This window comes from Rhyacophila brunnea, unplaced genomic scaffold, assembly GCF_057557595.1.
Source record: "Rhyacophila brunnea isolate RB1 unplaced genomic scaffold, BYU_Rbru_1.0 scaffold_12, whole genome shotgun sequence".
Taxonomy (NCBI): Eukaryota; Metazoa; Arthropoda; class Insecta; order Trichoptera; family Rhyacophilidae; genus Rhyacophila; species Rhyacophila brunnea.
Window position 1 is genome coordinate 29,807,714 of NW_028232774.1, and position 18,615 is coordinate 29,826,328.

At 34.4% G+C, this 18,615-nt stretch overlaps 1 protein-coding gene across 2 annotated transcripts in view; it reads left to right on the forward strand.

Moving 5' to 3' along the window:
• The window catches only part of LOC147078038 (E3 ubiquitin-protein ligase TRIM33-like), a 105,380-nt gene that overhangs the window by 68,983 nt on the left and 17,782 nt on the right, over window positions 1-18,615 (forward strand). For both annotated transcript variants that reach the window (XM_085961140.1, XM_085961141.1), the window contains exons 3-11: window positions 1,305-1,572; window positions 4,718-4,838; window positions 5,768-6,027; window positions 6,767-6,929; window positions 10,216-10,360; window positions 12,680-12,849; window positions 14,803-15,007; window positions 15,811-15,948; window positions 18,237-18,485. In XM_085961140.1, the coding sequence (XP_085817266.1) occupies window positions 1,305-1,572; window positions 4,718-4,838; window positions 5,768-6,027; window positions 6,767-6,929; window positions 10,216-10,360; window positions 12,680-12,849; window positions 14,803-15,007; window positions 15,811-15,948; window positions 18,237-18,485 (1,719 nt within the window). The remainder of the gene's footprint in view (window positions 1-1,304; window positions 1,573-4,717; window positions 4,839-5,767; window positions 6,028-6,766; window positions 6,930-10,215; window positions 10,361-12,679; window positions 12,850-14,802; window positions 15,008-15,810; window positions 15,949-18,236; window positions 18,486-18,615) is intronic.

Below are 18,615 nucleotides of genomic sequence, written 5' to 3' on the forward strand. Positions count from 1 at the left end.
ACAGTTTAAATGGTAAATTATCAAAAAAATTCTCAAATTGCAAGCTTCATATTTTTCCGCTAGGTAGGAAGACTTCGCCTTGAAGAATGAATTTTTCAATGCTTTGGATAGGTATAATATTTATTATAACAATGGAAGCAATAAAATTCATATGTGATTGACTTTCAATAGATACATGTTGTATTGTATAATATTGCAATTGCATAGATGCTTTGGAAAAAGTTTCTTAAGAAATAATCAATGCAAGGAATTTGACAAAGAAAAGGTACTAGAGATAAATCACCTCTTATATTTGACCACAGCACCCTGACTTACAAATCCAGTGCTTGATAAAGTGTGAGTGTATGAATGTGTGTGAATGCAGTGAGTGAGTATTGCCTAGCCAGAATTATGACTTTTCATCTCAATGACATTAATATGGACGAATCACCTGGAAAAGAAAATGACACTCACTTTATTGTCGGGTCTGCCGAATGGCATAATCTGTTCTAACGCCATTACAATAAAGGTGATATTGCTATAAATTCCTGATACTTTTTGTTGGGTCTGCCGAATGGTTCGGTTTGAACGGGTTAGCTCAAACGAACATTAACATTAGAAACACTGCTCTAACGCCATTACAATAAAGTTCATATTGCTATAAATTCCCGATGCATGATATCGCAAAATGAAATTGCGTGACGTCTACCTATACATGTGAATGCGCGAATTTACGTGCTAGCTACTGTATTGAGTGAGTCGTCCATTAATAATGTCATTGTTTCATCTGAATAGTGTTTTCAAAAATTTTATTGTGGTGTTTTGTTTCCATATTATTTAATATAGGATAGACTATTGTTATTCATCAAGGTGGGTGACTAAAAGTTGAAAATAATACTCACATTTAATACTGTTGAAAAATAACACATCAAGAAAAAATAACGACACTGAAAGCAAAATTTTTGATTTTGATATTTTTAAGACAATCGGTAAACAATGTGTTTTAGTCTTTTATAGATTATAAATAGCCTGAGGAAAAGATTTATTAAAAATCATGTGTGGGAACATTTTGCTAAATTTGATTTTTTAAACATCTTGATCCTTTGTAACTGTTGGCAGGAATTGATTCAATGTCTTTCTAACGATATTAGGACTATCTATCTACCTATCTACAATCAAAGCGTCCCTCACGACTCCAGCGCCTTGGAGACTTTATGGACAACCCTCGTATTTCACTTTGAGCAAAACGTAATTTGAATAGCCCCTGGCTACCCTACTGCTATCAAGCAACAGTAATGACATGTCTATATTATTTTGTTGATCAGGTACGCCAGAGGCGCTATCGGTGCTCTGCCCCCCTTGTAACGTGAACTGCTCCGCGGCGGGCATGATCGATCAGCAGTTCGTGGTAGAGAGGCGGGAGGGGGGCGGCATGGCGGGCGGAGGGGGAGGTACCACTCCCGCTGCGGGGGGTAGCGGGAACAGTTCGTCGGACCAACGGTGCAACAGCTGCTCCGACGACAACGCCGCCACAGCCTGGTGTTGTGAGTGCTCCGAGTTCATCTGTGACGTCTGCGTGCAGGCGCATCAGAGGTCAATAAAATGTTTTATTTATCTGTTTGCCATCCAACGATGATTGTCATTCATATATTAAATGCTCAACTATCTAAGTACAGTAAGTCCTCGACTTAGTGATTAATTCGTTCCGAAGATTTTCGTGTACGTCGAAAAATCGTGCAAGTCGAATAAAACTTAAAATCATGCAATTTTTTAAATAATGTCTTAGTTTCAAAGTAAGTGAGCAATAAGTGAAACTAAAATGGACCTACATACATACATTTAAAAAACATTATTGATTGATGACGTGGTTTGATTTTGCAATCCTCAGCAATATTTCCACCAAGTAAAAGGGTTAGCCTATCATCAGACACCTTAAAACCTGGCATATTTATATAATATGACTAATCTGGCATTTTTTTTCCAATAAGCCCAGTTTCGTCCACATGCAAAATTTGTTGTGGCAGGTCATTTTTATGATTTCTGCTAACTTCTTGATAAAATTCATAGCTTCCTCTGTATCTCTGTATCTGCATAACTCGGCATTCTCACCTGTTACTTTGATTTTATGTAGTTTATTACGGCTTTTAAATTTTTGAAACCGTCCGTGGCTTGCAGTGAATGCATTAGTATCAACACTATCATCATTTTTACACTTTGTCTTCAACACGACTCAAGGTTTAATTCTGTATGAGTATAAGGCTTATTGGAATTTGTTGTTGCTGCATATCTTCCATCCATATAACCAATATTTCCATTTCTTCTATTAATATTCCTCTTTTCTTGGTTTTATCGTAGATTGCATTACTACTAATTTTTTTACATGATCCATATAATAACATAATATTCTATGTAAACACTAACGCAGAGAAACAAACTGCAGCAAAAAAAGCATATTTTGAAAAATCGCGTAATTACGAATTCACGTAAGTCGAAATCGCCTAAGTCGAGGACTTACTGTTTGCAATAATATTACATGGGATTTTTTATAATCATACAAACGATTTTAGCACTCAATCCTAATAAGTATGTTTTACAGGTATAAAAAGCACACATTACATGACATTATATCAAGTTTTTTATTATAAAAAATTGAATCAGCCTACAAGCAGTAAAGAATAATAATTATCTGAGATGTTTATGGATGTGAAGTTTATCTGAGGGAAAGTCCTTGCACTTTTTACCACATTTTTATTATTTAAGCAGAATTGAATTCATTGTTTCGGAAAAAAATTCGTTAAAAGTAATATTTACTACTCACTATTATTGGTTGCTAAGTGGGTCCTAGCAACTAAATTATTAATATATACGTGCATTACTATGGAAATCAATAACATTTCTGTATTCTATAATATTTATTCAGTATTTCTATCAAGTACAATACAAAGTTTTTATTAATACATAGAATTGTCAAGTTTATATGATTCAACAGAAAATTTAAGAACGTGGTATACCTATAAAAAGTTCTTTTTATCTTGTCATTATTATTGATCACAACATCAAAACGAACAATGTGATGAAATATTGATTACTTTTTATCTGAGCACAAAATGCACTTTGCTAGTTTTATTAGCCTTGTCAAAAAAATATGGTCATTGTGTGTAGTTTGATTATTTAGATTATTGTACAGGAAGGTTTGTTTATGTATAATATACTTGTGGTTAAAGTAAATTGATTATTATTCTTATCAGTTAGGTCCATTTCATGCAAGGTTAACGGCCCACATGCTCGTCGTAGGTCAAAATTGAGTTTTTATTGTATTTTCAAACCATGATCCTGGACACTCCTTAAACGTTGTAGATAATCTATTTATATAATTTTGAAGCCTTATTATCCTTTATATTTATTTCAAACATTTGATGACTGCATTAAGTATTTTTGTTACATAAAATAGTATTCTTTTAAACCTCTCGCTCTAATGTTTTAGAATATAGTCATATTTCGGTACATGAATGTGCAGTGGTGTTAAAAATTTTTACGTTTATTAATTTTTAATCGCATTTATAAAACCGTTAGTATAATTTATGACGAGATAATTTTAGTAAAATATTTGCGATAAAAAATTATATTGATAATCTCTGTGATCCCAAATTTGACAAGAATTAGGCATTTTATTATTCAAAAAATCGGCAATATTAACACATTTGAAGATGATGCTAAAGATACTTATTATAAGCTATGTCTTTGACCATTCAAGTGTGATAAACATCTTATGAATAATGATTGCTTTATAATAATTATTGACCTAAGAATATGGTAGTGTTTTTTTGAAATACGCCATTTCTTTTGTCATTCCCCAGTGGTTAAGCTACAACATACGGCCGTAGCCATAAATTGACAAACTATAATTGAAGTAGGGAGTAAAATGATATTGACGCGCGTGTTTGAACATGTACCGTTTAAAAAAAAAAAAAAAAAAAAATTTCGGTTAGGTACATGTTCAAACACGCGCGTTAACATAATTTTACTCCCTACTTTAATTATAGTTTGTCAATTTATGGCTACGGCCGTATGTTGTATCTTAACCACTGGAGAATGCCAAAGGAAATGGCGTATTTCAAAAAAACACTACCTTATTCTTAGGTCAATAATTATTATAAAGCAATCATTATTCGTAGGATGTTTATCACACTTGAATGGTCAAAGATATAGCTTATAATGAGTATCTTTAGAATTATCTTCAAATGTGTTAATCTTGCCGATTTTTTGAATAATAAAATGCCTAATTCTTGTCAAATTTGGGATCACAGAGATTATCAATATAATTTTTTATCGTGAATATTTTACTAAAATTATCTCGTCATAAATTATACTAATGGTTTTATAAATGCGTTTAAAAATTAATAAATGTAAAAAATGTTAACACCACTGCACATTCATGTACCGAAATATGACTATATTCTAAAACATTAGAGCGAGAGGTTTAAAAGAATACTATTTTATGTAACAAAAATACTTTATGCAGTCATCAAATGTTTAAAATAAATATAAAGGATAATAAGGCTTCAAAATTATATAAATAGATTATCTACAACGTTTAAGGAGTGTCCAGGATCATGGTTTGAAAATACAATAAAAACTCAATTTTGACCTACGACGAGCATGTCCCCACTTTAATCAGTACTTTTAGTATTTTTGTCCACTCTTGTATCAATTATTGATTGTTGTTATTTGCTGACAGGTTAAAAATCACAAAAGACCACACCATCAAATCCAAAGAGGAAGCCCTAGTGCAAATCCAATCAGCATCAAACAGTTCCCCGAACACCGCCCCCGATATGTTTTGCAAAGAACATACTCAAGTAAGCCAACATTAATTATATTTCATTTTATTTTTATTTTGATTTACTGAAACACTGAATGACATTCAACGAAAACTGGAAGAGGATTTACGGTCAGATGCAACCATTCCAATAATTGTTGTTCTCAAAAAGAGATGTAGAAAACTAACATAAACCCTGAGTGGACAGTTATCAATCAAAGTGAGACTAGAGTCTACCCAAAACAATGTCATTAATATGGACGAATCATCTGGAAAAGAAAATGACACTCACTTTATTGTCGGGTCTGCCGAATGGCATAATCTGTTCTAACGCCATTACAATAAAGGTGATATTGCTATAAATTCCTGATGCTTTTTGTTGGGTCTGCCGAATGGTTCGGTTCGACCGGGTTCGCTCAAATGAGCATTGACATTAGAAACACTGCTCTAACGCCATTACAATAAAGGTCATATTGCTATAAATTCCCGATGCGTGATATCGCATAATGGAAATTGCGTTACGTCTACCTATACATGCGAATTTACTTGCTAGCTACTGTATTGAGTGCGTCGTCCATTAATAATGTCATTGACCCAAAATATCACACATTGTTTCGACGACTCACTTATCTGTGTTCTTCAATTATAAAATTTATATTATTTATTTTATTGTGATCGAAAGAATCATTATTTAATTTTGAGAAAATAAAATAAATATAGTTGACCAGTGGTTGGTCCAGACTAAACTCCTTTTAAAAGAACTTGACTTTCTGAATGTACCTAATAATATCTAACTTATATCAGCATGAGTTTTCACACATAGGTGACTATACCTTTCTCAGTGACCCTGGTCACACCATCATCACGACGGAGACTAATAATCCATCGAATTTAATACAATGAATAGATAATTTTTTATACTATTACATTGAAACGTTAAAAATTATTGATCATCCTATGACGTGTTAGGAGCGGTTGTCGCTATTCTGCGAGACATGCGACCGTCTTACGTGTCGTGACTGCCAGTTACTGCACCACCGCGACCACCAGTACCAGTTCAGCCGGGAGATGGCGGCGGCGGCTCGTTCTTCCATCGCGGCGCTGCTGGCCGAGGTGACTTACAAGCGCATTCTGCTGGGCAGCGCCATGAAGGTCATTCAGGACCGGCAGACGCTCATCGCCGACAAGAAGAAGGCCCTCGTGCATGAGATCACGCAGTTTGTGGTCAAGTGAGCATCCATTCTTTTATTCGTTATATTTGGATTTTTTATCAACTGCTAGGAGTATGCATGTAAATAGGAGTCAGAGAATTACTTTGTTAACATGAAGATTTGTTCAGAATGAATAGTACATTTTCTTTATCAGACGAGACTTCTATTCAAAAGCTTATGCAATGCAATCTAGCTTACAAGCAACATAAATATTATGAACATATGCTTTTTGTGATTTACGGTGCAAGAGATCAAATCACAGATGACAATATATTTTTGTTAGTTTTTTTTTTAGTGGATGACGTAATTGTTGTAATAATTGGTATCAACATTCCATTCATTCTTTATTTATTTACTGTCAAACATTAAACCTGAGCGAACTCAGGATTTATTTCTACTTTTAAATTAGCAACATTATATTTGATTTCACTATGCTAGTCTCTTGCTGTCAAATATTACATTTTAACATCCCATTTTAAAACATAAATATTCTAAGTCTGTCAATGTCAAAAAAATACTCAAATGGATATTGTTCAGGAACATGACATTTTTCGTAATATTGAATTGATAAATTATTATTCAATTCTCATTCTTACACAGGGTTCCATTGTCCATTGATTCTTCCATATTATATTTACTACATTTATACGTCTTGCTAAATTTAAATTGTTTTTTTATCTGAGTTTGATAAAGCTTGCACCACAACTTCTGCCGAAAAAGAAGTCATGTATTTATTTTGTCAAATTAACTATTCCAGATTAACGAACACGATAAACACGCGCGGAAAGCAGCTAGTGTTGACACTGAATGAAGTGTGCGACGCAAAACAAAAAACCCTCAACGAGAAGAAAATAGCCCTGGAGCAGCTATCAGCAATCACCGACCACTGCAGTGCATTCGTCAATACTGCCTTGGAGCAGGTATTTCAATTTTATTTCAATTATTTTAACATTTTGTGCACATTTCGAATTATCAATTCAATATGAACACGTACTCACACATATACTAACAGGCCACGGACCAGTGCGAGCCTATCTGAAAAGATTTAAATTGAGGGATGATAACTCTTGTCCATGTGACGGCTCTACATCTCAAACTGTGTGGCATGTCATCAACGAGTGCCCTATACTAGAAAAGGAGCGATGGACTCTCAGGACTCTATGTAGACAGCATAACTGTGAAATTGACCTCCAAAAACCTTACGAAATACTAAACATTAAAACAATACAAGAACATACACAAAATATTTAATTCTGGCCATAAAGAAAATTAAAGATATAAATGGAGGATTATAATTAACTACACATCTATGCGACTAACCCTCCCAACCACTTTGTATGAAAAGACAAGGGCATGGTTATTAATATATATTTAAAAAAAAAAAAAACAGAATATGATATATGGCTCCAGTGAAGAGTCTACTGAGTGCGTTAAACCAACCCATTTTGTGAAATTATAAATTCAGCCTCGTGTAATTGCAATGGTTATATCAATCAATTTAGTCAGTACCACGTCTCTGGTGTGTAGTGTCAATCTTTCATCCGGCGTTTGGAGTACATGTCCCAGTTACATGAAGCGCCTATGTGGTCACAGGACTAATGCGTCTACACACAAAGTAGGTCTTTCGTGACGCAATTGTACCCTTTAGATTCGATGGAAACATTAATTATTCTTATCGCAAACTCGAAGCCGAAACCTTTGAACATCTGTCAGACATTACGTCTCATGACCATTCAGGGGCACAAGTAGTATGTACGTATTGAAAATCCGGTATTTGGATCACAATACATCTAAGGTTAGTATCTTTCAACCTGAACGAAACAAATCAAACTAAACCATAGACAATATACGTACAAATTGTATGAGTTGAAAGTAGACCGGAAATGGTTTGAGATTTGACGTTTGGTTCAGTGTATCATTGAAAATCAAACCGTTCTCGGATCATCAGAAATGGTTTGACATGAAACGTCAAACCAATTCGGACGATCCATAGACTAATGACGATCTGTCAAAGTGCTGATAGGCATTATTCAGCATTTATATATCGTGAGATGTTCATAGTAATATTTTAGACATTTACACCATAGGAGTTCACTTGAATTACCTATGTATATTATAGATTAATAATCAATACCTATTATTCATAACATACGCAAATAAGAAGCTGCTTTTGGCCTTATTATCCCAAAATCCAGCCATATTTTCTATGCAAAGAGTTCGATTTAATACGAGGGTGGGTCAATAAGTCCTTAGAAAAGCCGACAGGTGGCGCGACTAGTACTGTAAGCGGTTTGTTTTCATGCAGCGGCACTACCGATTCAGTATGCTGCGAAGTTTCAATCAGATTGGTCGGGTTGTTGTGTGTTTCTCGTACAATTAAAAAAAAAATTTGCTTGTGGAAAATGGAAAAATGGAAAATGGAGAAAATTGAGTTTAGAGCTGTTATTAAACATTTTAATATAAAAGGGTTAACAGCAAAGGAAATAAAAAATGAGTTGGATTTAGTTCACGGCATACCTGCTCCTTCACTTGCAACTATTTATAACTGGTTAAATGAATTTAAACGTGGTCGTACATCAACAAAGGATGAACCACGCTCAGGACGTCCTGTAGAGGTGGCTACACCAGAAATGATCAATAAAATCCACGATATGGTGTTAAGTGACCGAAGATTAAAGTTGAGTGAGATAATTGAGGTTACAGGGATCTCAAAAGGTAGCGTCATTTCTATTTTACATGACAAATTGGGCATGAAAAAAATTTCTGCAAGATGGGTGCCGCGTTTGCTCACAGTCGACAATAAACGCAATAGGGTGGTGGCCTCTAAAGCCCTGTTGTCGCTCATGCAACGCAATCCGGATGAATTTTTTCGTCGCTTTGTGACTGTAGATGAAACATGGATACACCACTATACTCCCGAGACGAAAGAACAGTCAAAGCAGTGGATTGCGAAAGGCGAACCATGTCCAAAGAAGGCGAAAACCGTAAAATCAGCTGGTAAGGTTATGGCTACTGTATTTTGGGATGCACGTGGCATTATTTTCGTTGACTATTTGGAAAAAGGAAAAACAATAACAGGGGATTATTATGCATCTTTATTGGACCAGCTAAAAAACAAAATTGAAGAAAAACGGCCTCATTTAAACAGGAAAAAAATCCTCTTTCATCAGGACAATGCCCGTGTTCACACATGTTTACGATCAATGGCTAAAATTGAAGAATTGAAGTTCGAATTGGTCGACCACCCACCGTATTCGCCAGATTTAGCCCGCAGTGACTTTTTCCTTTTCCCAAACTTAAAAAAATGGCTAAGTGGACAACGTTTTTTTTCAAATGAAGAAGTCATCGATCGGACAAATGCTTATTTTGAGGACCTTCCGAAAACTTATTTTTCTGACGGTTTAAAAAAAATTGAGAAACGTCTAACCAAGTGTATTGAGCTCCAAGGAGATTATGTTGAGAAATAAAAAAAAATACAAAAATAAAAACTGTTTTAATGCTTTTTTCTAAGGAATTATTGACCCACCCTCGTATCATTACGTATTTCTAATTATTATCATGTCAGACTAAGAATTTATTTTCATTTTATTTACGTATATTTTGTAACGGAGATTCTAAACTACAAACTGTCTTAAATCAACCCGGAATGATCAGGTTTTATATTATTAGGTACCTAACGAATTTTATCAATTTAATATGTTCGATTGTCGTCACAATATCTTACTGTCGACATGAATACAATCTAACAAGTGGGCAATTATGAAAAGCTTTAGGCAAAAGTAATTTTTAAAAACTTTTATCATACCTATAAATCTTATAAATGAACTAAATGGCTATCTATTCATGAAGCATTATTTATATTTTGTACATTTAAAATAAATGAATACGGCAGTTTGTTAAATTTTTGTATTATTGTAGACGACGATAGGTTAGAAATTCATAACAAGTTGACGTTTCAATAAATGTGTTTCTGTTTTAGAGACTAATATGTTATTGAATTAATTTTAAGTACTGGCAACACTAATTAGTCGTCAGAAAAGCGTTCCCGTGGACATTCTGCCAAACGGTCCCAAATCCAACAAATCAAACGGTTCCATTTGATTTGTTTTATTCAGGTTGAATGAAACGAACCTCTAGTTAATCATGTCTTGGGACTTGTTGTGAATGGTAGTTTCCCAGAAGAATAACAAAATGATTTATTTTTAGGGCAGTGACATTGCTGTACTGTACAGCAAGAAGCAGGTGACTTCACATCTTCAGCGGATAAAAAGTCGGAGAGCTGACATACCCAATCCTGAAATTCCTGTCAGAATTCATCTTGGTTTAGAAAAAGTTCCTGATCTTATTAAAGGTATTGTTTCTCAAATTACAAAACTATTCTTTGATCTCCTTGAGAATCATCTAGATGGGTAGAGTATGGGGTAAATGAGAATTTGACTGTAGTACAACGTATGGTTTTATTTCAGACTCCCTTTCTGAGTAGTCCTCAATCGAACATCAAAATACAAAAATGACAATCAGGACATTGCAAACGGACAATTATTATTAATTCATAAAAATAAGTAATGAATTATTGGATATTTAAATAAAGAGATCTATAAGGAATTAAAACAATTAAGGTCATTGCGATCTGTAGGTGATTGACATTGATTGATACAAAATTATACTATTGAGGCCTGTGAGTAATTAGATAATAATTAGGATCATTGAGATCAATGAATGAATAATTTAAATTGATTAAATAAAATTAAACCATGGAGTCTGCCAAATCAAGGCTTTTACAGTTGACCAACTTGGTTATTGACCTTAGTAGACTTCCGACGAGAGATGTTAAAAATCGCCAAGAGAGATGTTGTAAGTGTTGACTAATCGTGGAGTTATTCTCTGAGGCAGTATCGTTGAGTTGGTTGGATATTTTAAAAAAAATTACTTGACAACACATGTGGGGCGTATGAGATAGTTTCCTTTATTTGACTTACAATGTTTAGATTGGTGCCCGAAACCAGCCGCAATGACAATTAAAAGTTTTTTTGTGTAACTGAATGACATGGATTCAGACAACATAATACATATAATTGAAATGCCCTTGCTGTGGTGATCGAACTATTTTCAACAAAGTTTCTTGTTAAAGAATTAAAGTTCATAAATATCTTTCTTGCACATTGGATGCTTTCTTCAAAGGAGATGAGATGTTTTACGTTAATGATGTATATGTTACGCCGAATGTGCGAAATTGAATATTACATGAAATGGGCAAAATTTAGCCGAAATCATGAAAAATACAAGCCCGTTGCCTTATTCATGAATTAGACAAAATATCTGAAGAGTGCGTGAATTCAGCAGTAATTTTTCTGCCTAGTTCATGTATTGGACAAATTAGATAGTAGCGCTACGGTGGTATTTTTTGTAACTAAACTAAATGTATCAAATGCTCATGCATTGGTCAAAATGTACATATATTATCTATGGTCAAAATAGATGATCGCGCTCCGGTGGTGTTTTTTGCAACTAATCAAACTAAACAAATGTGTCAAATGTCATTGATTATAATATAAAAATATACCAATCAATTACTACAATGACGTTCATATCCATTTACTATGCGCAAAAAAAATCTAGAACTATAATATGATAACGGAAGAATTTTATTGAAAAGTATTTTCGCGATTTGATTCGTGCTTGGGTATCAAACTTACAATGGTCGATTGAATGTTTGTGATAGTTTGTTGACACTTGATAGCTAACCACAAAATGGACATTCAGTTGAATAATTTAATTCAGAATTACAAAACCTAACCTAACCTAATAATAATAATATTATATTATGTCCAATTATAACTAATAAAACCATCCGTATTAAATTTACTTTTTCTTCTGTCATGTTGACAGTTCAAGAATTCCATACCCTGGCGAATTCATGTACTCAGCAGAAAATTTACCTAATTCATGAATAAGGCAACAGGCTTGACTATTACATGAATTAGCCAAAATTTTGCCCATTTCATGTAATAGTTAATTTCGCACATTCGGTGGGTGTAACATATACTCAATGAAGATTTTTATTGTTAGATGAGATACGTTCCCTCGTCTAAAAATGTCAGTACCCATTACTGGCTGCATTTTTTAGCATACCCCACTGGCTGGTTTTTACATTTTCTACATTGGAAGGGTCGACAGGCATGCAGGGGTCAATCGCTGTCACAGGTGGCTACAGTCAGAACACTCTCGCCGAATCATGTATTATGTACAATGATTCAGGTTCCAATTGGATCATCTTGATGTTGGTTGTGATACTGTTGAAACTATTAAGTGAACCAATAATATCTTTTGGTCAGCTCGGTGGCTACACTAAGCAATCTTTTCTTTACGATGTCGTGTTTGGACAGGCAACAAGTTATTGATTGTATTCACTGTTTTTTGTTTTGTTTTATTACTACTCTGATAATTATGTCGCCAAACATCAACATTTCAGACAAGGTCTACCACTTTCTCACATTGAGTTTTTCAGTCTGCTCAGGCAGGAAACGTTTTTATTTCTCCAGATTGTCTAAAATGGAATCAAAGTTACATTTTTGTGACGCAGACAGTAGGCAGAGATCGCATCATTTCATGTAATTTTAATATCGCTTTTACAAGGTTTAAAAAAATAATGCATTTTCTTTATGTACAGTGGTATCAACTATGGGAGCTATAGTTGTGGACGGTAAAGTGTATCCGCCCAAAGGCAGCGGGAGTCGACCCGCATCCGTGGGCCCTCCGCCTGCTTCGCAGGGGCCTTACCACCCCCCTCAGCCCCCCTCAAACACTAGCACCACCGCCCTTGCTGCTATGCATCAACAGGTAAGAGTTGTGAACCTTGCTCAAAAAATTTAGATAAATATTACTCTTAGCTTCTTCCACTTTTCTCAGTCATAAGCTGTTGTGTATTTTTATACAGTATAACCTCGTTTTTACGTGCCCGGAATTCACGTTTTCCCGGCAATTGCGTGTAATTTTTTCAGTCCCGATGTATTTCAGTACATTTAATACCCGCATTTACGTCGGAAATATTCAAAATATGTGAGATACGTGCGCTTGACAATGATTGGGTCGTGACATTCGAACGGCGTAAGGTGTAGGGAAAACTCCGTGTCTTTAGAACTGTGCGCGGTGATTGGTCGGCGAGCAACGCTGTGATTGGCCGGTTTTGAAGGTTCATCGAGGGTTTAAAAACCTACTTTACAAGCTTTGCTGATATTCAAGATGACACTTTTAAATGTTTATAAATAGTCTTGAAAGAGAATTACATTACAAAAAAACAATAATGCAACAAACTAATATAACATGATTTTTTTAATAAAAAATAAAAAAAATTTCAATAAAAATTTAAATTGAATGTTGTTTTTTAATAAAACGTTATTTTTTTAGAAACATAAAATTTAAATGTTCTTTTTTTCAATACCCCGCTTTTACATTTTCCCTCCAATTAGATTTTTTTTTTAGTTTCTTAAAAAACGTAAAATAGGGGTTATACTGTAGTTAAATAAATTCGTGAATCCAGTGGGTTTTACATAATACTATCTGTATGGAAAATGAAGTTGTGTGTAAGGCATGTCTATTTTCTTCTTCAATACACCTTACTCTGGGTTAGTCATGTCAGATCCCCAACATGCTGACATGGAGCGATTTATGGAGGTTGCGTAGCCATAAGAATCTCGTACCTACGCTTTTGCTGCCCTCGACCTTCCCCTGTATTACGAATAAGAATAAATCATACTTCTCATTACACTATGTTAAACTACTAGTCGTCAAAAACGTCAACCTAAGTGAACTTCAAAATATTCACTTTTAGAGATAATGGTTCGATTTTCACAGATACTTTAATAAGAGGAGACCTGTGACACTGTTGTAAACGAGAAGAGATGAGAATCAAATTAAAATATTGACAATATATACGCACTCGATCTATCACAACAGTCCGAGATTGGAAACAGGCTATCCGAATCTTCAACTTTAGTTATAGATTCACTAGTATACAGACCTACAAACTTTTCTGTAGAATGGCCAAAAATGGAACTACGAACGACCATTATGAAAATGTCGTTCGAATGTCAAATTTTGTCCAGTTACGAGTCTTGATTGGGTAGTTTTCTACAATGGCTCCCCCATCCCATTATTCAGATACGTTTGTAGGTCTGTAAGTTGTCCGCTGAATGAGGGTGCCACATTGATGAGCTTAGTTCTAAATTCAAACATCGGACGATTTATGACGGTATATCTATATAGTTCGTTATACCGTTCCTGAGCTGGGATTATAGCCTAAAACAGCTGTCAACATAAATGACTCAATTAAATTAGAATTAACAGTAATAACTCTTTTGTTTCAAAACCATTATAATGGAGTTCTACCACGTAAACGTTTGTTCAATTATGTAATATATATCGATAACCTTATTTTAATGTCCCTTAAGTGACTTACATATTACAAATTTTACTAGCTAAAAAAAATTAAATATTTTTGATAATGTAATATTTTAGCTTTTTTTCTTCTAGTTATAAATGCTTATCATTTTGTAATAATTATGTATTACACATTAAAATGTTTAAATAATTCAATATTATGGCTGTTTCCTATTTACAGATAGGAGAATTTCACAGTCGACAGGCATATTTTTTATTGTTTTTATTATATTTTTATTATTCGTCATATAGGTCAGATAAGGTGTATGTATTAACATTAGGCCATCAATATATAGAAGGGACTATTTGTGCATCATGTCAACATCATTCAATTTTGTTCCCCTATGTTTCCAGGCGTTGCAGGCGTTTGCGTCAACGTCCCAGCAGCAGCAGCAACAACATCAGCAGCAGCAACAACAAAGGCCGCAGCAGCCTTCCCCCGCCCCCTCCCATCAACAGCAGCAACAGCAATACCAACAGCAGAATTCGCAGCCCGCCGCCTCCCAGCTTACACACCTCTCGCAGATGAGCGCACACCTACAGCGCCAGAACAGCGGAGGTAGCCAAACAAGTCACTTCTCCATCAACATCTGTCATATCTCATTTGCATGCATAATTTGAATCACATTCACCCTTTTTATTCAAAATTGACAGGACCGAATTATGAACTACAAAATTTATAGCAAAAAAACAATAAAATTTGAGAAACAAAAGTTTTTTTTTTTATAATTTTTTAACATTGGTTCCAGTTATAGTGGGACAACTTAACCTTGAAATTGAATAGATTGTGATTTATACTATGCATGAACTACTAGTACAATTATTGTTACCGTTATTATTTCTTTTCTCTCGCTCGGGCTTTATTCTTAACTACGTCATATTTTCTATCAAAACTATCGAATGTCACGCTTATGTGGTTTGTTTATAACCTTTATTCCTAATTTGAAAAACACCTCAGATGTGGATTTCTTAGGAAATATTATCCTGAAAAAGTACCTACATACTTGTGTCGGTAGCTTAATTTTTTTCTTCTTGATCCAATAAATGAGAAATTTAAATAAAATGGCGTGATATAAAGTCACTTTGTTTTATTTTTTATAAGCTAAAGCAAATTTATAATCATTTATAAAGTCTTCGCCACTACTGAAGTAAGGAAGTAAACGAGCAAGTTTGTTCCTAATGAAGCACAATTGTTGAATGTCTAAAAATCATTCTATCGATCATTTATTATAGATCATATAAATTTTCCTCTTCACTCATTCATGTCCATCTATAATAACTGTGGATGCCCAGACTAAATATTTTCTGTGTAAATAATGTAGGTACGTTAACTCTTGGTTTTGGTGCATTGTACATTTGCAGGCAGCATGATGGGTCCTCTGGGCGCTGTCCACCCCCACCCGGTGGCCATCGCCCGGGCGGGCGGAGGCACCACCGGCCCCATTATCCGGCATCCTCTCGTCACTTCTTCAACGCACCCGCATCACATGGCGGCCTCTGGTAATACACCATTTCATAACTGTTGGATCCGTGTGGTGATGGATTCAACTCATGTAGCTCAGTGGTTTTCAAATTTTTCATTTCACAGTGCCCAAATAGTATTTCTAGAAAAATAATATTGTGTATATATTGCACCGTGAGTGTAAACCAAGGCATCTGCAAAAGACATTTTGGATTTATTAGGGTTTGAAGTCTTCGTTTTGTTAGGAGAAATAGAGTTTCTAAAAAAAAACCATAATATTTGGTTTATATCTACATTATATTGCATGTTTTATCAGTTACTTCACTTTTACATTATCAAGTTCACGACTTTTGCAGTTGTTTTGCATTTAATCTCGAAATTGAAAAATTTGCAGATGCCTTGGTGTAACACTCACGGTGCGATAATATGTTTGTGGGGTTTGTTGGGATTTTTTCTTTTAGCAACGAGTCTTTCTGAAAAGTGTTGAGTGAAATTTTGTCAAACACCAACAAAGAAAGTGAGACATGTGATAGTTTAAAGACATATCAAGCCTTCAATGACTGAACTGGTGATTATTTTCTCGAAAACTCTATTCCAGGACTATCGAAAGAAGGAGACAGAAATTTGTGGTGTTCAAGTTAAGGAGTACCTTTCAAATATTGTTTTACATAATATTTCAATATAATTATTATTCTTTAAAACGTCTTGATAGCGTAAGGTTATTTGAGTAGCTTGATATCAAAGTAGGCCAAACACCATTTACAAAATTTTACAGGAGACTCACAAACATGTGTGAAAAGTGTCTGTTTTTCATTTAAAACTCAAAAATCTCTATGAAAACTACCGTTTTTGATGATGCTTTTGGTGGATTTTTTGAAAAGAGCATCATTCGCACTTCAATAATCAATTAAAACATACATTTCGTTAAAAATAGCGTTTGGCCTATTTTGATATCAAGCTATTCATTTATCCTTGTATTATAATATTTTGTGTGGAAAAAAGTTAAATTCATAATATCATTACATTAGTCAAACTATAGATATACCATCATAAATCGTCAGATGTTCAAATTTAGAACTAAGCTCATCTCAGTATAAAAATATAGTATTGGTTTGTCGAATATCCATTTTTGTCGAAATCGGCATTTTAATGCAGAATGATTTTTTGTATCTAAATGGACCAGAACCATCCTCTTCTTTAAATTGCTTTGTAATGAAAACAGCATTCATAATAATATGCTGTAAAAACAACAATTTAAATACCTTCATCTATTTAAATATAGGATAATCAAATTTGTTTTTCGTCTCCTGAACTTTTGACATTTGGTCTATTCGACAAACCAATCCTACAGCGATGACATGGCTCCTTCACTCAGCGGACAACTGGTGGATCTATACCCATAAATGTTATTTCGATACATATTTTTATATAGAAATTTTATAATTACAATATGAAATGTTCAACAGGTTTTAAAATCAGAATGACATTTTTACTACTTTTGTATATACAGTAAAACCTTGTTAATACGAATTCCATGGGACCGAAAATCGAAAAAAAAATCAAATTACGAATTATGAAATGTATGGTATAAATATTAAAATTTTGAAAAAAAAATTGATTTTCATTTATTTCGTTTACGATCATAGATTATTTCCGATTCCGTGTGTGTTAATGGGTCATAAAATGTCAGGATTATTCATATTACCTTCTTAAAATAAGTAATTTATGATGTTTTAAGAAAAATCTGTCATAATTTTCAATGGCTGGCTCATGAAATAGTGTACTTTATTACGATTTATTGAATATTTTTGTATCCCAGGAAATCTGAAGTCATTTCGAACTAAAGGTATGGTTTTTTATGAAAATAATGTTCAAGGGACTTTTTTTTGCGAAAATTTCGAATTACGGCGAATTTCGAATTATACATCTTCTTATTAACGAGGTTTTACTGTACGTACATAGTTTCATTGATATTATAATTGAATATCAGATGAATATGTGGTTGAAAAATTAAACCTATCTAGATTACATTAAGATTCATTATACTGTAATTATTGTAGTATGTAGTTAAAATTAACTCTACTTACATTGGAATAACAGGGATTTTTCAGATTTTCATCAGATCTCGTTGGCCCATTCTGCAAAACATGTTAAATATCGAGATTTCATATTATGCTAGGGTATATTCTTGTTATATCAATGGAGAGCTTGAATGCTAATCAATGTCCCAATGAATATATAAATATAGGTATCGATAATAATCACTATGCCAAACTAAGCAAATGGGTATAATTGATCACACTCATTTCTGTCACTTGATTTATAGTGGACGGAGTGAACTTCCTAACAGGCTTTCAAGCAGCTGAGCTGAACCTACGTGGCCTCCTGAGCCAGTCACCCTCGTATACTACGGCTATCCAACAGCAGCAGCAGGCGCAAGTGCAACAGCAAGTGCAACAGCAGGTCCAGCAACAACAGGCACAGCAACAGCAACGGTCTTCCCAGCAGCAGCAGCAGCAGGCCAGCAGTCAGTTCAGTCGGCAAGCATTGCAGGCCATGCAGCAGACATATCAAGGTCAGGCCCCTCTCTACGCTTCTTGAGACTGTCCTATTGTTGCATACCCAGAGATGCAAAGAAACACTTCCTTTTATGGAGATGGAGCTTGAATGCGTAGTGGCATCTGTGGACAAATGTAACAAGCCGG